The sequence below is a fragment of the Melanostigma gelatinosum genome (assembly GCF_949748355.1).
Source record: "Melanostigma gelatinosum genome assembly, chromosome: 9".
Lineage (NCBI taxonomy): Eukaryota > Metazoa > Chordata > Actinopteri > Perciformes > Zoarcidae > Melanostigma > Melanostigma gelatinosum.
In genome coordinates, this window is record NC_136642.1 from 10,488,772 (window position 1) to 10,511,164 (window position 22,393).

Consider the following 22,393-nt stretch of genomic DNA (forward strand, 5'->3'; position numbering starts at 1 on the left):
GTCAAGCTGCGTTTTATCTGAACAAGCAGGATGCAATGTTTTGAAAATTGTAAAATCAAAATGTGAGAAAATTCACACGTTCACTGCCTGAACACCATTATTAGATCATAAATAACTGTAAAACATGTCATAATATTGAAGCAGAGACCAGGACAAGATAAGACACGATATCGTATCAAAGGACAACCGCGGGGCTCAGGGGGTGTATCAAAGAGATGACAGCAACAATAATGAATTCTGAGAATATGATTTAAAGAAAATGACATAAAACAATGCATTAAAGCATGTACAGTGCAGTACTGACAGAGAAGACAAACAGAGAAGAAGGATGAAGTGCAGATAGAGAGGGAGATGGGAAGTTGATGAGATTTTAATGTGAAGGTCAACTTGTTAATACTCAGATCTCTATGGGGATATCAGTCCCATCATGATGCTGGAGGGGTTGGAGGGGGGAGGAGGTGGGAGCGTGAGGCTGCTTCAGAAGAGGAGGAGGGAGAGAAAGTGAGATGCCTGAGAGGTGGTTTTGCTGGTTCGACAACTACAGTATCACAGTAAATAGAGGGGTCAGCATCTTCTCTGTGCGAGTGTGTATGTGTGTGCGTGCACATGCTTGAGATTGCACTTTTGAGTGTATGTGTGAAAGTGAGGAAACGAGCGTGACAGAGAGGCGTGAGGAGGAGACAAAGCGAGAGGCTGTGCATGTTTGTTTCTCAGCAGCCAACAGAATGAAACACTTCACTTGTTCTCGTTGCATGATTTTTTCAGCACGTTTATTTTGATGTTCTTTTTCCAGCAGAAAAAAACAGAAGTTAACTCAACTGACAGACAAATAAATGATCTATCGTGTTATTGGTTGTTTTGTCTATCGTATTGAAGTATTGTGACATTTGACCTCAACTCAAACTGAGCTAAGGCATCAGATGAACTGCTCTGACCTTTTACACTTGGTCACTTTTAAATGGACACACATGTGCACTTAAAGCAAAACTGCAAGATGTTGCTCCTTTGGATGAGAGATCGTTTTCATTATCATTATGCTGACATGGAATGTAAAAAGAAATTCATGAAGGTGATTTAAAGAAAACAGATTTCTGTGTGAAATAACCAGCTGGTTTGTGAGATAAGAGCACTGGAATGGGATTATTAAACTGTACGTTTGCAGCCACCTGCCCTGCTCAGATGGTTTAATGACGTTTTTCCATGTATTGAACAGTCCAAGTGAGGCTCACTTTTAATTACACCTAATCAATGCTGCGGGTACATCATAACATGTCAAAAAGCTTTACGGTTTACATCACAAAAATAATACTTGTAACTGTATAAGCATCCTGAAAACATTATTAAAAGTCATATTTTCAAAGACTGCATATACATAATTCAGTGTAGTTGTAGGATGACATTAAGGAGCACAGATATTCTATATTGCAAAGCAGATAGGACCAAAGCGTGGTGAAGAATAATAGAGAAAACAATTATGTGAATAAAAAATTATGCAGGCCGAATTGTGGCAGTGATAATAGAGTTAGGCAGAGTGGGCATGAAATGGGGGGGGGGGGGGGGGCACTGCAGCCTGCATTAACTGTCAAATGGCTGCGTTGTTTCAGCATATCAGTGGGTCATCTGAGGTCACCGGTGTGACGTTAAACTCAGAGGTCTGACCGAGCTCTTCCACAGGATGCCAGTCTAAATAAACAACAAAAAAAGTATACTGGCTCAGTTTGCATCATAGTCAAAGTGTCAACACTTACACACAAATAGAGTGTAATTGTGTACTTGTAATTGTTTTGTAAAATTCTCACATCACCAGACGACTTCAATCCAAGTAATGGGAAAAGTTTGAGATGAATTGGTTTTTAAAGTTACACATGTATATTTTCGTGGAAAATCTACAGCTACATAAATCTAGTGTGTCAGAGCAACTCATTCTAAAAACACTGCATGCATTTCTCAGGTTCATACTACAGTACTCGTTTATCAAGTTAAAGGATGTCTTGCAAAAAACTCGAAGATGTAAATCTACAGTATAATACTGGCTTTGTTTGCATTGCTGCAACATATTCTGTGACTATCAAGACATAATGCATACATGAAAGAGAGTGCATGAATAGAAAGGTGTCTTGGCATTTTCTTGTAAACGTCAGAATTTGGTGATGAGACCTGTCTTTAATACTCGCCGCTAGTTCTCATGTTCAAATTCTTTGTTATAAAACTACTATAATGTGGTTGAACAGGGTAGTTTGGGTACACTTGGAGGGGTTGTTGGAGCAGGTTTGGAAGCCATTTTTAAACAGCCGTGAGTGGCGAGGGGGCAAAGTCTGGGTTTTGGAAGGTGAAGCCCTGGAAGTCTTCCGGGTTGATGACTGCTAGTATATCCGGGTCAGAGGGAGTGAGCGCTGACGGAGCTGCTGTGAAGAAGTTGTCGAAGTTTTCTCCTTGTCTTCCACCCTGATGAAGAAGAGGAGAAGATTAGCCTGCATGTTCACACATTTGTGATTAATACTGATTGTATACACATCGTTATCTTCCTTCGGAAAAAACAACAACCCATAATTATAAAAAGACTCTACCTACGTATCTCTTTTTCTCACCCACACCCTCGTTTTCTCTCTAAGGAGCTCTGTGCCACACCTACAGTAGGAAGAAAGCTGCTCACGTCTCCGTTGCTGCTCCTTGACAGTCGCTCTGCTGGATGATATGAATATCATTTGGCTAATGGGCCTGGCTTCTAACCTCTGAGCATACTCAGCTCACTCACGGCACACCTCACTCTTGGCCAGCGGGGCCAAAAATTGGCATGTGGAGGGCTAATGATGACAGACAATTTACATATAGGAGGAGTATGCAGGACCCCAAGGTCAGGGGGTCCTGTCTGTTATGACTGGACTATCTGTTCCCGAGCGCTGAAAGCCCATCTCTAGGAACTAGCAAAGGTGATGAAAGAGAGAAAAGAGAAGGGAATTGGGAAGAGAGGGGGGGGGGGGGGGCACGGCCATTTGAACTGAGAGAAGAAGAGGGGAAGAATGGCCAACACAATGAGGACGGCTGAGCGAGGAAGCACGCGGGGAAATGAGGGAAAGCGTGGGAGCTTGAGAGAGAGGAGACAGATGGAAGAAAGCTACAATTCCCTAAAAGTGTCCTCGGAGCGATGGAGAGAAAGTGGAAGGAAGAGAGTGACATGAAAGAACGAAACAATGAAAGAAAGAAAAGTCTGTAGAGTCTGTATTCTGTTCAACTGACAGTTCTGGGTTTGAAGGGCGCCTGGATCTCCAGTCTCTCCAGACGGTCCCAGTCAATCCAACGGAAGAACGGATGCTCCCTGATTTCTGTCTCTGCATCCTCTCCTCCACCCAGACGCTTGGCTGGGTGCTTCGTCAGGAGCTTGGGAAAGAGCGAAGGAGAGAAGGGAAAGAGTGGAATAAGAAAAGAAAAATATTGTGGTAACCATGGGATTCAGATGAATCACATATGCTCTGCTTTTCTTGGTCAACAATCTACATGGTAAGCTTTAAATGTTGTTAAAATGCATTTTAAATGTTCTATCAAGTAATTTAATTTGTCTGATTTACATATGCATGCATATTGAAAGTGTGGTATTCGCTTTCAAGCTGAGAGTGAAATGAGAAGATTAATACCACTATAGCCTGCAGCTAAATATAAAGCTATAGCCAGCAGCCTGTTAGCTTAGCTTATCATAAACACAGGAAACACAGGGAAACAGCTAGCCTGGCTCGTTCCGAAGGTAACTCAATTTGCCTACAAGAGCATCTAAAGCTCACTTCTTAACAATGTTTTCTCTTGTTTGTTTAATCCGTACAAAAAAGTGAGTGTAAAATTGACTATTTGTGGTTTTAAGGGGGTTTATGTTTCTATTATTTTATGGCAACAAATCTTCAGAAAGTCACTGCACCTGGCAAAGAAGTAGTCTGGCACAAAACCCCTCTGCAAAACCACCCATGTTCTGTACATATTAAACAAACAAGATTCAATGTGTTCATTCGTGAGCCTGTTTTACATTCAGACAGTCTGGCTCCTCCCCCTGTTTCCAGTCTTTAAGCTAAGCTAAGCTAATGGCTGCTATGGCTCAGATATGAGTATCTGCTCATCTGACTCTCACCAAGACAGCAAATGAGCACATTTCCTAAAATGTTGCACTATTACTTTAAGCAGTCAAAAATGTGCATGGTTAACCTTTGCTGTATTTATTTAAATATATTTTTTGAAATATAGGAGGAAGTCATATTTTCTGAGTTACATTTGCAATTGTCTCAACTGTCTTTGTGCTAAAAGGTATACGAGTCAGAAGAATGTTGGCTTACTCCCTTGCAGATAGAGACCGCTTCACGAGTGAGACTTTTTGGGTATACCACACTCTGCTCCATGATGGACTGAAACAGCTCCTCCTCGTCAACACCATCAAATGGTGGCTGGAAGGAAAAGACAGAGGAAGAAGGAAGAAGAGAGTTAACCTGTGGGCAAATTGAAAGCAAATATATTGAAATCAAAGTTCTCTTGAAAGTCTTTCGAAGTGATTACAAAGGACAAGCACTGGAGGCTGAAGTGTCTGTGCACACGGCTCTGTTGTTAGGATTAAGCCGAGTGTTACCTGTCCTGCCAGCATTTCATACAGCAGTACTCCATAGGACCACCAGTCTACTGCTTTGTCATAGGGCTGATATGCCACAATCTGAAAAGGATGGAGAGAACAGGAGAGGAGATAAAAAGGCAAGAATGGCAGTGGAGAGATAAGGAAGTAAGAAGAAGACGGGGAGAGTGAGAGAAAGCGCAGTTGTAGCAGTCGGCTGCTCAGATGATGTGCAGCTATCAGACACAGCCGGAAAGAAAAGCAGAGAGAGAGAGAGGAAAGTATGGCATTAGGGAGGGTAAATGTATGAATGAGCTCAGAAATAATCAACACATGACTTTGGATTTGTGTGTGTGTTGGGGCGCCGCACAAGGGAACAATTCCCAGCCCCTGGGGAAATATATTGTATCTCTTCCAAAATGGCAGATGCAGGAGAATCAATGGGTGTTTACATAACAGAGTCAATACCCAGGGGTACCATAGCAAGGTTTACAATATCAAAGAGGTGCACAACAGTCACATCTTCTCCCTCTCTCTACTGGGCCTGTCTTCCAAGTCCATTAACCAAGCAAGCTGTACCATGTAAGGTAAACATGATACAGCATACAAGTATGATATTTAGCATTTGAAAAGGGTGTCAAGAAAAACCACCGCTGCTGTTCTCAGGCTGAAATTTGCATCATCATCGATGAAATCCCTTTGAGATTCGTTTTCAGGGGTTTGTGTTACTCTCAAGGGAGTTAATCACCTTAAGTTCATTGCAGGAAGAGAAAGGAAAACTGGTAACACAAGGTCTCTGAAGGACAATCATTATTTCTATGCAATGTTCTCACAGCACAAGCACACACCCCTGCTAATTGAATCATGTGAAGTTAATTATTCAAAAATGCTGACAAGGTCAGAAAGGATGAAGGAGATGAGAGGAGCTGCAGCGAAGCAACTCGCCGTCTTGCAGCAATGCAAAACAGGTCAAGCAAACGAAGAGGGGAAGACGGGGGGGGGGGGGGGACCAGGGGAAATGACGGATCTAAGGAACAAATGAGGAGAGTTCAGGAGTTAGTCTGGACCACGATGCGAGAGCAGGGGTCGGTGTACCTCAGGGGCGATGTAGTCCGGGGTGCCACAGAAGGTGCGCGTGGTGTCGCCCTCCAACATGCCCTCCCTGCACATCCCGAAGTCAGCTATCTTTATGTGGCCCTCGCTGTCGAGCAGCACGTTATCCAGCTTTAGATCCCTGAGAAAGAGGAAACAGATCACACAGGTATGAATCATTTTGACAGATAACATCTTTATAACAGCCATCAGCTACACAAGACATGATGAATCTGAATCTGTGTGCTGCACTGCAGAGCAGTGACAGTGCCAAACCAGGCCATGTTAAATGAGCAGCCCACTGCTCTACCTGTAGATGATGCCATTGCTGTGGAGGAAGAAGAGGCCGACCGCTATCTCCGCTGCATAAAACCTGCAGGCAGAGAGGAGGAGGAGGGGGGGGGGGGGGGGGGGCTCACTACTGGTTGCTTTATCTTTCAGAAAAATAGCCACGGTTTTCAACGAGGAGAGAGAGAAGGGAGCTCAAGAGGGTGATGAAAGGGAAAGAAACCAAGTAGATGAAAGGCAGGCAGATGAAGAAAGAGAGCTGGAAATGCGCAACATGGTAATAATTACTTTTAGATGATTGATCAAAGATTATTGATGAGATGAGCAGCCAGGAGGAGGCACAATGTAGATAAAAAAAGATGAGATTAGTGGGAGGAGAAAGTCGGGGGAAAGAGAAGAGGGTCGGTACGTCAGTTGATGACTTTCTATGAGTCACCAGGTATAATGAACAAAGCTAAGAGAGGAGTGTGTATGTAAAGGAACAGAGGACAGAAGATATGCAGGAAATGAGACGCTGTCGATGAAGACCGTGATTTAAGGTGAAAGAAAGGAGCTGTTTGACTACATACGCTGCGTGAGGCTCTTTGAACTTGCCGACTATCTGAATGTGAAACATCAGGTCTCCTCCGTTGACGTATTCCATCACATAATACAGACGGTCCTGCAAAAACAAAACATACCCACACACACACACACACACACATGAATATACACACTCGCCGCATACATAATCACCTCTTGTCCAAATTTAAAAAAGCAATCTGTTAAAACCCCCTCCAGGACCAAGGACCTTATTAATGAAAGCAAACTAATTATTTAATTAATTAATTTAAAATTCCAGGCAGCCTTTATTGAAACAACTCCAGGGAGGACTACACAGCCAAATGTCAGGCAGGTTTATGGACGATTTAATGTGGTTCATTGAGGACCCCGTATACCCTCAACACACACACACACACACACAGACCTACACACACCTCAGTCTGGAAGGCGCAGTAGAGAGACGTGAGGAAGTGAGGGCGAGAGGAAAGCGCCAGAACCCTCCTCTCCACCAGAGCGCTCTCTGCGTCCTCGTCCTGGAAGAGAACGTCTTTCTTCAACACTTTTACGGCGAACAGACGCTCGCTGCCTCGCTCCTCTGCCAGAAGCACCTGAACACAGACAGGGAGAGGAGAGCAAGTTACTGTAACAACAAAGGTATCCCAATAATGTTAAAGCAGCTGCTGTGCGTCCTCAACCTGCTGAACACAATGTTTATTCATAGACAACAGCTAAAAAGAGCCTTTTTTAACACAAAATTCACTTTTTCAAAGATTCTTCCCGGAGTCTGCGCATTAAAGTCTTGAATGCATCTCTCATTCAAGCTTCACCTCTCTGGATAGAATCATGCATGTACTGTAATGCTGCCAGTCCTGACATTTTTTAGGTCATTGTGTTATGAGTGACATGGTGCTCTAGTTAGGACAAAACTAGTTCAGCTGTTTTAATAAAAATGATGTGCTTTTGAGGCACATTTGCAATATTGTGTGCAGTAAATAAAGTGTTGTGCTAAGCCAGGACTTGCATGAAGTGGCCAGTATTAAAAAATGAATATACTGGTAAAAAAAATTAAGTAGCGCAAGAGAAAAAAAAAGGTTATCACATTATATAGACAGATGCTTCAGTAAATTCAGTACTGTGCACATTTACACCTCCTCTGAAGGAATGTTGAATTAAAGCTGTTCTATGCCTGAAGATTTCAAGTCACGTTCATGTCATAAACGAAAAAGTGAAGCGGCTCTCGTGTTTTTATCAGACATTAAAAACATATTCAGACTATTTTCTCACCCCTGTAAAATTGGCTGCTAGTGGTTTGCTCTGAAAGCGAATGATGCTTTAATTTTCTAGAAAGGGAGCCACATGACCCAGGTTTTACTGTGGTTCATGGGAAAGATATGGTCAGGATCACTGGAAAAGTGCTGACAACACTGTTTAAAATTGTCTGGCCAGCCTGCAGCGCTGTGCTGTAACGGTCACTGGTGGGGATAGAGGATCTGACTCTATAGTGGTGAAAAGTAGAGAAAATGACATGGTGTCATTTTCAGAAATCATTGTGACTACACGTCTACGTGTGTGTGTGTGTGCAGTGCCATTGATGAACTGCGAGTCTGAGAGAAATCCTCCGGTCCTCTGTGATCTCGTCTCCTGCTCTGCCCCGTGTTCTCAAACTAACTCCCATGAAAATGGGACTCATCACCCTCCAGAACATCAGCAGAATGTTGCTAACGCAATCATGTACTTTTCCCTCTTTCCGCCTCTTGTTATCTCACTTCCTCTTGGTCATTTTGTCACTTTCCAAAGAACAGTAATCCTCCCCTCTTCCTCTCTATCTTGGTCTGTCTCCGTCTCACTTTTCCTCACTCAGGCGCCCCGGGGTCTGTCTCTCCTTTCATGGGTGTTTTTTTTCTCACATCTTACATAAGTTGAGTCTATTTCTCCTGTCCTCCGTAGACTCTCCTCTGACAGTTATGAAACAGCACAGGGGGGATTTCAGAGGAGGAGGAAGGACTCAAAACGCTGCTCTCTTCATTATGCCTCATCTACTGGGGAATTATAGAGAGAATGGAGAGCAGAGGCTCCCTTGAAATGAACACCTCCAGGAGGACTGTGTGGCATGTGGGAAGCCAGCCAGCCAGAGCTCACGACTGCTGACAACACAAAAGAAGCCACGGGTTAAATGAATCATTTGGCAGTAGTAGGAGAGACAACGAGCATGGAAGTAAGAAAGGGCTTTTTCTTCAAAGAAATGTTGGATCAGAAGGCAGAGAAGATGACATTTGCTGCGTTTACCTTGCCAAAGCTGCCTTTACCCAGCACCATGAGGAAGTTGAAGTCGAGGATGCCCACTTTGACTTTGGCGGGGCCGGGGGTGTGGACTGGTGGGCAGGATGGTAAAGGGGTCGGGGACAGAGCCGCTGGGAACGGTTCAGACAGCGCGGCAGGTAGCGCTTGAGGCAGAGACGGTGTTCTGCCGTCTGGCTGAGGCTCCTGGAGAATCAGAGTGGGAAGGTTGTGAGATGAATGGTTGGATGCAGTCCAGCACAGACACACACACAAAAAAACAAACCAAACTCCTTCCTGCCCCCAGCTTGAGATTATAGTCAGGCAGAACAATCCTGCACCCTGGTGGAGACAGAGTGTAACAAGGAGGGAGTGGACCATATCTAATCTATCATCTAATTAGTTAGCTACAACAAGGCAGAAATCTTCCTCGCTTTTTATCTCAGATATAATAGGTAGGGCCAGTTCAAGATCATGACCCAGTGTGAGCAGTGGCAGCTGTTGTTTATTAGATGTAGGTAATTATAAGCTGATGAAGGCCAAGGCTTTGGGATGAATGGTCATCAGCATGGTAAAAACCAATCCCATATGGTGAATACACGTGTACATATCCCCCTTGTGGAGTTTTGGTCAACATGAGTACCCGACTGACGGCTTTTTCGAAGTACATTTCCTACCTCCAGGTCTGCGTCTGGCACGGGGATGTTGTAGTACTCCCCCTCGTCTTGGGCCAGCAGTTTGAACCAGCCGCTGATAGGACGCCTGAAGATCTCACTCACTCCGAATGACAGCGCTCCCATGAAATCGTTCCTAGACGTGCGGTCCCAGTCCCACACCTCCACAGACAGACGCCTGTCCCACTGGTGACCGTGCACTGAGCTGGAGAGACGAACACAGAAACTCAAAGAGTTAGCTCACTGTGGAAGCAAAACAAAAACGCACAAAGGCATTTATGTTTTTCATTTTCTTTCACCTTTTTGAATTTTTCCAGATTTCAAAGGCAATTTCCAAATATCTTAATTCTACTGAAAACTGCAAAAGTAAAGATAGTAAATCATGGGATATTAACACTGGTGATGTAAAATAAGCTGCATATACATTACTAAGGGAACATCAACCATCTAATCTTTGTCTTTCAGGGTCCTTATTGTGACTCAGTAATTGCAAGTTCGAGGACATTTTATTTGACCTAAAGCACATTTTGCCCCAGAACTGAGTACATTTTCCACTTTGGATTAAAGTTCACAAGGACTCACAAGGTGAAACTCTCATTCCAGATGGGATTGAGTGTTGAGCGGACGGTCTTGGTTTTCTGTTTGCTGTGGCTCTTTGGGTCTGGAATCAATTTCAGTTTGACGTACGGGTCTGACAGGCCGTTTGGATCCATGGGCATCAGATTACGAGCCTCCCGCACTGAAGAGAAAGAAGAATAATAGAAAGCGCAGAGAGAGAAATCCTTCATTACCTGTGTAATCCTCCTATTTGTTTTAGCACCCGTGTTCCAGCTGGTCTTCTAACCTGTGACAAAGACATCCTCCTGCTCTCCTCTGATGGTCAGGTGGATCCTACCTCTTTTCTCGGTGTGGTCTTGGCCACAGAGACTGGGAACACTGGTCTCACACCGTCGATGGACGTTCATGTCACAACCTAGAGTTAGAAAGATACACATACCGGTACACAAGTTTCAACAGGCACACGCTTCGGTGACAAAAAAGGTAATTAGATAAATAGCAAGTTCAAAAAAATATAAAATGTATCACACCGACTGCCAAATAAACACAAAATGCAAATATATACATATATTTTTTCTATACACACACGTCTTGTTGCTGTTCCCTTAGGATATTGCTTTGACTGCATTGACACTTATTCACTTTTTAGTCAAGAGCTAGATCAGATTAATACAACTGTCATGTCTTACCTGTAATTATAAGTCTCCAGCCAGCAACTGCTTAGCTCAGCATAAAGACTGAAAAAAGGGGATGAGCGCTCGTCTGACTCTGTCTTAAGGTCACACAATTTGTAACTCTAAAGCTCACTAAATAACACGTTATATCTCATTTGTTTCGTGGGTACAAAACTGAGGAGTTCATTTTACAGGGGGTTGTTTGACTCTTTCTTAGCCAGGCATAGTCACTTCCTGGAGTCTCTGCTGCTGGCCAATCTCTTAATCTAATTCTTTGCAAAAAAGTGAATAAGTGCATTTCCCAAAACACCCCAGACATATACTTAACAAAGTCAACTCTCAATTTTGAAGGCTGATTTTGTCGGGACAAGCTTTATTTCCCCAGCAGAGAGGTAAGTCCCATGGTGTGCATGTGTAAACGGATTCTTATCTTACACACAGAGATTTATAGCACTGTTTTGTGTGGAGAAACTCACAGCCACATTGCATGCCCTGGTGTATGAGTCCGTACAGCAGCGAGCCACAGTGGTCGCAGAAGGTAGGACTGGAGTAAGTGTGGACCTTAAACAAGTGTTGAGTCTTCAGGTCCTGAAACGCAACAGAAAGAAACCTGCATTGAAAACACACACTTACACACACAGCGTGACCATGGAGGAAACTGTGAACACACACACACACACACACACACACACACACACACACATTTACACACATAAACGCACGAGTATGATTAGTGGAGAGATGTTGAGTGGGGTATTCATGGACAAACCAATTACATTTCTCCACTGGGAGAGGACATATAAATGAGAGTGCATCTAGGCAAGGCTGTGTGTGTGTGTGTGTGTGTGTGTATATATATACTGTGCAGAGAGGGATGAATCATTTTTATCTCTCCACAGCTCATCAGACCCCACCGCCACCACTCTCCACACACCACCTTCTCCAAAAATCTTTTCCCTCTGAAAACACCGTCACCCTGCTTCTCCTCTGTGTGTGTTCCTGTCACTCTCTTTTCCTTTTTTTCCCCACCCAGTCACACACATGTTCCCCTTGACCTGATTTCTGAGGCAGTTTATATAGCTGGCATGAAGAAAAAACATGGAGACAAATCTCCCTGAAATCCTCAAAATACCACAGAAAGGAAGACTGAGCAGTCAGTCGCTCTCTCCCCTCTCTAATTCTCTCTCTCTTATCAGCCCCTCCACCCGCGTCTCTCCTCCACTCTCTATCGCCAACTCGCTGCATCTCTAGCCTTGTAGGATGTGTCTGATGTGAAGGATGCATGGATTGACAGATGAGTCATGCACACGTGTTCCCGGCACCGAGCAGATGGCTAATATGATGATGAGGTGCTAAACCTTGACTAGAAACAGAAAGCAAGAAAGTGAAAGGAAAGTGAAAGCAATAGCACATCTGCTCACATCTGGTTTGGGGCCCGCCACAGAGCCAGGACAAGTGAAGGTCACAAACTCGTGACATCTTTTGTGAACCACGAAACTGCAAACTGGAGGAAACACAGAGAATAATATCCTAAAAAATAAAATCGGTCACACTGGGAACATCGTGTGAGAAGATTATATACTGCAGAAAAAGGCAAGAACACTGGGTTTATCTTTACCTTGACATTGGAATCCCTGTTTGCCGATGCCCCTGAGTGAAGAAGGCACATGGATTAAGACACAAATACAATCTTCTCTACACTTCTGTAAAATAAAAATATTTCCCAGCCAGCGGAGTGTAGATTACACTGCCGAGACAGAGATAGCGCTGCTGCATTATTCTGTTCCAACAGACATGCAGGCATAAGTTGAGACTCGTCAAAAAACAAACAACACTGTGTTAGAGGCCACCGACTTGATAAACAAAGCCATTGTGTGTGAAGTTTGGGTGTCTTCCTTCTCTAAGCCACACTGCTGACCAGGTCAAGTGGTGTCAATCAATGTCACACATACACACACACACACGGATATACAAACACAATTCTCCTGTTTCCAGAACTACGGTGTTGGCTAGTTTCCAGTGTCTCCTTAGAGCTTTAATTGAATAATTAAAGCCATTGATTGACTAAAGTGTCCACTCAGCAGGTTGCCTGCTGTGAATCAAGACGAACAAGACACCGCCGAGAGCTTCTCCACAATCATGCTGGAGAGGCCCATGGGGTTCATAGGAAACTGACCATAATCACTGATCTAAAATCAGTTCACCATCTGCCTGGGTAATAATTAAAGATGGGGATTCAGAGGGTAATCTGATCCTTGATCGCGTTCAACAGAAGTCTCTGTCTGCAGCAGTCTCAGTGTATAAGGCCAGTTCTGCTTTCTGACCAGCAGAGAGCATTAGAGGTCCAAAGATAGATGTGGAGAGGATCGACAGTGTTGCTTGCTGGCCAGACATCACAGGAAATTGACTGCATTTTAAGTTTAACGATGCATTGAATGACTTATGCAATTAAATAAAATGTTGGAATTTAAAACGTTAGAGAAACCCTGTAAAACGACTTCAAGGGGGTTGGACCTTGTCTATGCAATCGGCATTTTCACTGAAGACATGTTGAAATGTCACAGTAGTTTAAATAGAATATATCTATCATTACTGTTGTAACACCAGTGCTTCTACGAAAACAAGTCAAAACATCTGCTGTAAAAAAGGCCCGTTGGATCTGTCCTTTGATCAGTTTGATTTATGACCGTTGAGAACAGCAGGTCAGTGACTCCAAACACACACTGACGTGTGACACTTTTACCTTTTTAGACTCCATGAGCCATACATGGTATAACCCTTTTAGAGCCTGACTTAATTCATATACCACATATTTACATTTAAACTGTCGTTTCTAAGTCTTTAATTAATCTATCAATAGCCCCCAGGGGCTACGACACCGAGGTCGAGAGCTGCTGCGCTGACATCCTGTGTGAAGGGAACGATGTTTCACCCTGAACTAAGTGCTGCTACTGCGGCCAAGACAGTAGCAGTTGGAGAAATGTCCTGAAAGCTTCCCAGAGGCTGCTGGCATATGCACCGCCCTGCATCCTACATACCACCATATGTCCAAACACACACACACACACATGCACGCACGCACGCACTCACTCACGCACGCACAAACACACACACAATATCTTTTTCTTCACATATAAGCTGTAAATCGTTGAAGATGGGGAAAAGACGTATGATCCCTGTCCTGTGAAAACCTTGTATCTCGAAAACATCAACTTTTCATGAACAAAACAGCACTTTTTTTGAGCACAGCTTCGCAACGCTGCATTTTTTTTCTTCTCATTTTATATTTTTTGTCATGATTTTTCCCATCATTATCAAATGGTTCATCAAGCTTAAGAAATGAGAGACTTTTCTAAACTCATAAAAAGCACTAAATCCTTCAGTTTATCTTAAAAATACCAAAAACACCACATTTGGAGGTACGTGGTTTTTACTGGACAGTGATGAGTGTAAACTCCAGCAGTTTATAAAATAGTTACTGTGTATCTAGTATCTCCTGGAGCAACTGCAACAACATACTACTTATTTATAAACGCATTACAAATTGAACACTGCATTACACTGATTTTCAAATTAGTTCTGTTGATACCCAAGTCCATTTCATTGCTTAAAATAAATGTGCACTTTAACAGTCATTTTTGAATGCAGGACTTTCTAATGCTTTCTGAAAACCAATTCTTGTTTTGATCTTTGAGTCGCCCATCTTCATAGAAGTGGTATACGAAAGAGTTCCCCTTTAAGATCTAAATAATATCTCCTACACCGCTGCCTGAGTGTGTTTGTGCATGCCTGCATGTACTGTTGCTCTTTCAGCAAGCATTCATACCGGCATAAACGTCATAATGGCAATCTGTCTTGTGTGTATACGTGTGTCTGCATGTGTGTAATGAAGCTCCTTAAGTAACTGCTGCACTGTGTGGGCTGCAGTGTGGAGGTGAGGATGTGTGATCAGATCAGGTCAGTGTGGTAGGCTGTTTCTCCAGCAGGCAGCTGCATCTGGTTTAAGAGAGGAGTGCAGAGAAAATCTGATGGAGTAGTGGGATGCCTGAGAAGGCGGCTTATGAACTGCCGGGTTGGTTTCTGTGTAAACGTGCAGCTGTGTGCGTGTGTGTGTGTGTGTGTGTGTGTGTGTGTGTGTGTGTGTGTTACCAGATGAAGTCGGTGCAGTGGCTGCAGAAGGTGGGCTGTTTGAAGAAGCGGGCTGTGAACTGGTGGTCTTTCACCTCAACAATCCTCTTGTGTTTGAGCGCTCCCTTCCTCTGGAACACAGGCACCCTGGCCGGAGGGGAGAGGAGCGAGGGCAGCGGGGAGGCACCGGGGGAGGTTCCTGATGTTGGGGAGGCCAGTGTCAAGAGGGAGAGGGAGGGGGGAGGGGAGACCGGGGTGGACATGATGCCTGAAGGATACAGTAGAAAGAGGAGAGAGGGAGGGATAGGGGGAATGGATGAGTGTCAGAGTGTCAGGAGGGTAGAGTCAGTAGAGTTGGACAGGCGAAAGACCTTGAGCATGGGGGAGGGAGGGGAGGAAGCAAGGACAGGGAGGAGGAGCAGGAGGAGGGGGGATGGAAAGTGTAATGGGTCATGGTAGCAACAGGAGTTGTAACAATGGCACATGGGACGTATGATGCAGCGAAGGAGTGACGTGATGGAGAGAAAGATCGAGAATGGACCGGAAGTGCAGAAGAAGATGGAGGGAGTACAGAGTGATAGAGAAAAGAGTGGTGTAGTGAAGAACATGGAGGTTAATTCACATACGGAGACAGAACTCTCCTAAGAGACTCTGAGACGCTAAACGATTAGTGCAACTCACCGAGTGTCCCACATACTGCCTGTCCATTCTACCTACATCTCCCTCCCGCTGTACCCCTTATATCACCATCGCCCTGGCAGCTATGACTACACCCAACCCACCCCCTGGTTGTTATGTCAACTGTGCCTCCTGTTGCCATGTCAACAACACCCCAACCACATGCTCCAATATTAGAGCCGGTATCCTATCTCGACTTCCTGCCTGCCCTTATTAGCAATTAGTCCAATTTCAGAAGTGAAGCTTGGACCTGAATAATATTTATAGATCTACGAGATGCACTGGAAAAAGTGCAAAATGGCAAATCTTAGCAGGACAGATTGTGGTGCAAAAGTTGCACACTCCTAAATGATAAATGAAACCCCAACAGAGATTTAATGAATAAATAAATAAGCCGATAGCAACAAAAAACATGCCAGAAAACAATGTGATGAAATGATGGTGTCTCAGCAAAGAAGCATCAGCTAATCAATCAAAAGGGTGAAGGAGGATGGTGAGAAAGATGGAACGCTGCTCAGAAATTAGTAAATGAATGTCAAGAAGAAAAATATATTCCAAAAATGTGTGCAGACCCATACAGCGAAAAACACAAAGACGCAATACCTGAATTTGTGGTGATTTTGGAGGAAAGGCTTGACTAAAGGACAGATTGTTTCTCTTCCTCCTCCCTTTCTTCTCCTTGTGTGGCTTCAAAAGAAAGGCTAAGGTGTCACACCTGTAGCTGGTTACCTCAACAACAACAAAAAGAGAAAGTCGGGGAGAAAAGATCAAGATAAGTAGTGCTGTGGCAAGTCAAAAAAGAATCCGCCAAAATTTGAAAAGAAGAAATACCGATTACAACTAAAAGCGAAAGCAACAAGCGTTTCAAGAGATTTAAGCTTTCGAGGAACCAAAGATAGAAGAGTGAAGTGGTATATATCCGTTAACCCAGAGGCAGGGTGAGGAGGAGGACGAAATAGAGAGGTGGTATTCTCTTTCCAAGATTAATTCTGCTTTTACTAAGAAGAGGACGAGAGATGTAGCAAGAGAAAGAGAAACAGAGGAAGTAGAGAGAGACAGAGAGGGAAAGAGAGAGAGAGCAAAAGAGAGAGAGAGAGAGAGACAGATTGAGGGGAACAGGCAGCGATTCATTTTGAAATCTGGGTTACTTCTCTCAGGAGAGGGTGAGGGAGGTACAGGAAGGAGGGCGGATGAGACAGAAGCTGCCATTTTGCCACCACCCTTACAGTATGGACAAGCAAGCGCCAACTGTCTCTCACTTCCTCTAGTGCCAGACGGAGGGAGGAAAGGACGGGGAGAGAGAGCGAGAGAGTATCCAGTCTGGAAGAGAAGAGAAGAGAGCTTCAGAGGGGGAGAGTAAATCAAAAGGCTAGTTAAGCACAGCTGAAACAGGGAATAAATGGTTAAAAGTCATGGAGTTTGTAGCAGATCCAGATGAACGAAGGATCAACAGGCCTGCGAAATAAACATCTCTGTTAATCTTTTCTGTTTCAGCACCGTTAAAAGTATATTCACCAACTGAAATTTGTTGATCAAAAGTGAGATCAGAGTGTGACATGATGACACTGCTCCACTGTGCACTGAAACCAGGTCAGCTCAGCCCGATGGGAAGAGTAGCTTCCAAGAGGGAAGACCTGTTTGTCCGTTGATTGCCCTCACATTGTCAAGGACACACACGCATACACAAAGACACACAGAAACTTGTTTTGTATCGACATTTGTGTTGTATTACCAGCAGCTGGTTAGCTTAGCTTAGCATAAAGACTGGAAGCAGGGGGAACAGCCTGGCACTGTCTGAATGTCAAACAACGCCAACCAGCACCTCTAAAGCTCACAGATCAACATGTGATACGCTGTTTGTTTAATCCGTACAAAAACCAAGTGTACAAACAACAGTTTGCTGGGAGTTTTTTTTGGGGGGGGGGGGGGGGGGAGATTGTGTGCCAGACTTAATCTTGGCCAGGACCAGTTGCCAGGCAACCACCAGAGACCCGGACTACTACAACGTGCTAATTAGTGAGTTTTAGGAGTGCCAGAAGGTAGATTATTTTTATTTTTTTTACCTTTGCACGGAGCCTGGATAGCTATTCGTAATATTTATGCGAAGCTAACCGGCTACTGGCTCCAGCTTCATATTTACCGTACAGACACGAGGATGCTATCAATCTTCTCATCTAACTCTCAGCAAGAAAGCGACTAAGTCTATTTCCCAAAATGTCAAACTGTCCCTTTAACCCTGAAACTCAATGACTTCTCTTTGGGTAGTCGAGTCCCTATATATATAATGTCTGTCTGAACAGATTTCTGTCCCTGCAATGTAATACACACACACAATTAATCACACTCCATGTGTGCACGTGATCTATGGACAATCTTGGGAGAAGAGAGCAGCAGGCGGGAGGGAAGCAGGCCGGCAGGGGACGGAGGGGTGGATTGTAGTGGGACGGAGAGACTGAGAGAGGGAGCGAAGGGTTGAAGGTCTAATTTATGGAAATGTAGGTTATTAGTCTCCTGATGGGCACACTGGCAGAGAATTAATTAACAATTATAATTAGCAAGATTGTTAGAGAGCAAAATGGTGTCAGCCAGCAAGATAAGAGTGAGCTGGCGTGTTGGACGCTGTCATTATTACTGTATGTGTTGAAAAAAACCCCTGTGTGAACATGCCCTATCAGACAATGATATATGTCATTTCAGCATTCGTCATGCTGAACTAGCAGCTGATTGGAAGTGATAGGGGGCTCCTTCACACAAACCATCACCAGACCTTCCTCTATGAAACCGCCATTTATGTCTTCATTTTCAGGCCCCTAAGACTCCCCCCTCTTCATCACTCTTATCTTAGATGAGTCATGTCCTTGTTCTGTTGTCACAAATAAATGAGGAAGATGTCCTCACATAGTGCCAGAGAGAAAAGGAGGGCACAGAAATATGAGCTTGTAGACCGTGCACTCCTCAGTAATCAGTGCATTGAAAAACAAAGCACATAAACGGCTCACAATGTCTCCCCTCCATGCGATGTGATGAGTAAGCACTTGTGAATCTTAAGCGTGTATCAGTGTGCGTTTGCATGCCTATCGGAGCATGCTTTACAGTGTTTGATCCTGGGCCATGAAAGCGAGCTGGTGTGTGTGATACGTACACACAGCGGCAGAATGAAAAAACACAGATTTGGCCTGCATGATACAGAGCAGAAAGAAAATGATACAAAACACGGATAGAAGGGAAGATAAAATGAAATATATGAGATGACAACAGAAAAAGGGAAGAATAAGTATAGATCAAAGAAGAAGACACACCACAATCTGTCTCTCCACCTTTACAATAATCACTGTTATATGACAGGACTGGAAGCTGTTGCTACCATTTCTGATCATGAACACTTTCCTTATCAGCCCCCCTTGTCTTATTCTTGTTTAGACTACAGACGGCCATCTTATTATTTCTGACCATGGCTTAATGAAACAGAAAATCCTCCTTCAATGGAATCTTTTTTTTGGGGGGAACATTTAGCACTTCACCAATTACACGCATCCATTATCGCCTAACGAACGCTCACTCGCATCAAGCACCGGCTTCAACCTGCCTTTCTTTCTCCTCCAATGAAATGAAGGTAAATTGACTTGCCTAACTGTTGTTTGTGGAATCAGGCGAGAAGTGGTGTCTGAGGTAATCATATCTGCCTGTTAAATTTGTCTCTTCCGAACCAATTGGCTCTGTTTGCTTGTATTGGTTTTCGATTGGGGTGTGCTTCTATTTGCTTTTTTTAATGAAGAGTGGTCCGCTGTGTTTTTGGAAGAGAGCAACAAACCTCCACGCCAGTCAGATGAGACATTTGGCAGGCGACAAGGGCTTTCAACATGGCCTACAAACTCTCAGTACTGAAGCAAATCAGCCTGCTCTCCATATTTACTTTACTGCTGACCTGCCTCTCATTGCAACAACAAATACTGCAAAAGTAGAAAAACCTACAGCCAAATGAGGGACAAATCAAATATATCGGATTATGTCACGTATTTTGGTTTGTGGATTGCTCAGGAGGAACATCCAAACATTTAAGAGAGTGGTATGAGGGCTGATAATCTACATTACACCAGTTTAATGTCAGGTATAGTGTTTATGCCCCATGGGTTAATAACCTACTGCAAACCTTCCCCTTTTCTTCAGTACCACTACGTTGTAGCATGTTGCTCTGGCATACTGCCTGCCTTTCATCATGGTTTCAAACCATGTAAAGTCTGCTGTTTGATGAATAACCTGGCACATTGTGTAAAAGGATATTATTCAGAAATGTTTTTGGTCTGTTATGAGGGGAAAATTTAAACCTGTAATAACTGAACAAAACGCGGCACGTGCACAAGGTATAAGTCATCTGCAGGTGTTCATGTTGTATAACAAAAATGGTATCGGGGTTATTGCCTAAATTCATTTAGTTGCCTATTTAGACATCCAACAGTAACAGATGAACATGAACATTATCATTCATTTAGCGTTGTGTTTCTGACAACATGATGCATTTAAGTCCAATATTGACTTCCCTTTTATCTCTGTTTTTGTCTCCACTAACTCCTGAGGCAAATATCTCGCTCTATAATTGCTAAATGTTCCGCTATGCTTACCAGCTAGTTGCTAACTGTTTTGGTGTGTTGTTGGTACTGAACAAGTAGCGTACAGAGAGTCTTTTCCCCAGAAAACAGCTGCCAGCTGCAACAGAAAACAAGGTTTCTAGAGCGTTGAGGGTGAAACAACAGTTAAGTTGCAGGCCATAAAACTCAAAGAGGCTGAAAGACTCTGAAATGCTCCATAGAGCTGAAGGGAACTGCAGTCAGGTATTAATTCTCTGGGTTCAAGTTCACGTGATCAGTTTCTAAAATAAAAAAATATTGATTACGATGTTAATATTTCATGATTTTGCATATTTTCTTTTCTCTATTTACATAACAGAGTTGGATTTTATCTGTCCACTATATTTTTTTTACCTAGAGAAATTAAAGATTTGTGCTTGGTCGATCCTGTCTCTACTAAGGTCGAGGCCTTGACTGTGAGTTTGGGACGTGGCCAAGCCGATAGATCATCAACTAACATGAGTAAAGCGCCATGTGAGCTGTGACGTATTACTATTCACAGTATGTGTGCAAAATACTAACAAGAACTCAAAGCCTCAGCTGTAGGCTGCAAAACCTCTCTTACTTCTGCAGGGAGGAAGAGAAGGTTGTGAACAAAATGTTCTCAGGGGGAAGGATGAAAGCAGGAGGGCAGGAGATTCAGGGGAAGAGGGGCGATTGGATAATGAGGCGAGCGGAGAACAAGGTAATGTCTGAGGATATCTTAATCTTCATCTCAGTTTTCTAGGATGAATTCCCTTTGGGTAGGTTATACACACACACACACACACACACAGGCAAACAAGGATGTAATATGAATAATTGTGTTGTCCTAGACGTGGTGGTAATGTCGCTTCAAACATATTGGCCGCAGCATATACAGCATACGCGCTATCTTAAGGACTGCTAGCAAACAAAGATATTAATTCTTTCCACTTAACATTCTGACACTACTTGAATATTTTACATATAAATATATGCATTTACACAAAAAATGGTATTTGAACTGCACAAACATACTCTGTGTTTATTACCATTATAGCTAATCAATCAGCCACAGATTGTCACAACTGCTCCTCTAACTGCCTGTTATGAATGAGTGATAAAAAAGCATGCTAACATACAAAGTGACACACATGCGACAGAATCAAAAGACACGTTTGTGCACTTATTCTCACATAAACACACAGAGAAGACAAACAGTGTGGTATAAGCTGTGGGTCAGTGAGCTAATTCGTTCCTCGTCACGGTCCAGTGTGGCTCATGTGAAAATGGCGGAAGAGAGAGAGTGGCTGTGAAGCTGGGGGGGAAATACATGCGATGAAAGGATGCATGTTTTTTTTATTATTATTTTTCAACTTCAGAGATCAAGCCGATGGGTTGTAGAACCCTGCGGCGCTGCACGCATGATGAAAGGGAGACAGCGTTCCCCCTCCACATGTACTGTACGTGTGCGAGTACAGTGTGTGCAGATATACATTGATGTCGATTTAGGAATTCAATACATATATTTCTAAAAACTCACATGTATCATGTGTAAGAAAGACGACAGATTCAGCAAAAGCAACAACAGAGAAATGATCAATAAAATGTAGTTGAAAGGGAAGGACAGACTGATAACCAGAGATAGAATAGAGCGCAGAATAAATGAAATGACAGAGTCAGTCAGGGGAATCAGAATTGAAAGAAAATCAAAACAGAGAGACGAAGAGGAACTTGTTATTGGCAGAATACTGAGAGCGATGGAGGATGAGAGGCACAGGAGCGCAAGGGCCACTGCACTGCATAGCGAGAGACGGCGCCGGTGTCGCTGGAGAGAGAGAGACAGAATGAGAAACAAAAGAAGGAAGAGAGTGAGAGAAATTGTTAAGCCCTGCACCACAGACATGCGTTACAAATCCCCAGGGACCCGGTGGAAGATCAGTACGGGATCATGCTGCACCAGGACGCAGCACAGTCCTTCCATTCATTTCCCACACGCCGTTCATAAGTCACTGTATGTGTGTGTGTGTGTGTGTGTGTATGCTTGTGTGACCATGAAGAAGTAACTGAGGACGAGGTGCTGTAGGAGGGAGGAGAAGGGAGATGAAAGTGGAAAGAATGGAGCAGGAGTTGAACAGAGATAGATAGCTGTGTTGGCCGCAGTTATTTATCAACTGACCAATCTAGATCATGCATATTTTACAACGCCAACATAAAAGCAGCGCTGAGCAGCATTCACTAAATGTAATGTATATTTAATCAAATAAAAATTGCATTCCTGTATTTTATTTGCATAAAAAAGCTCAAAAGCAA

The 22,393-nt window shown here is 43.6% G+C and overlaps 1 protein-coding gene across 1 annotated transcript; it reads right to left on the minus strand.

Annotated features, from left to right (window-relative positions):
* Positions 1-1,961: 1,961 nt before the first annotated feature.
* prkcg (protein kinase C, gamma) lies at positions 1,962-15,079 on the minus strand (the record flags this gene model as incomplete). The annotated part of the gene is made up of 16 exons (XM_079274595.1): positions 1,962-2,445; positions 3,238-3,378; positions 4,317-4,424; positions 4,604-4,684; positions 5,678-5,816; positions 5,985-6,047; positions 6,532-6,623; positions 6,940-7,113; positions 8,792-8,989; positions 9,460-9,661; positions 10,039-10,195; positions 10,301-10,429; positions 11,165-11,276; positions 12,110-12,192; positions 12,307-12,338; positions 14,838-15,079. The coding sequence occupies 16 exons, from the start codon at positions 15,077-15,079 to the stop codon at positions 2,284-2,286; spliced, it is 2,115 nt and encodes a 704-aa protein (XP_079130721.1). The 3' UTR covers positions 1,962-2,283.
* Between the last annotated feature and the right edge of the window lie 7,314 nt (positions 15,080-22,393).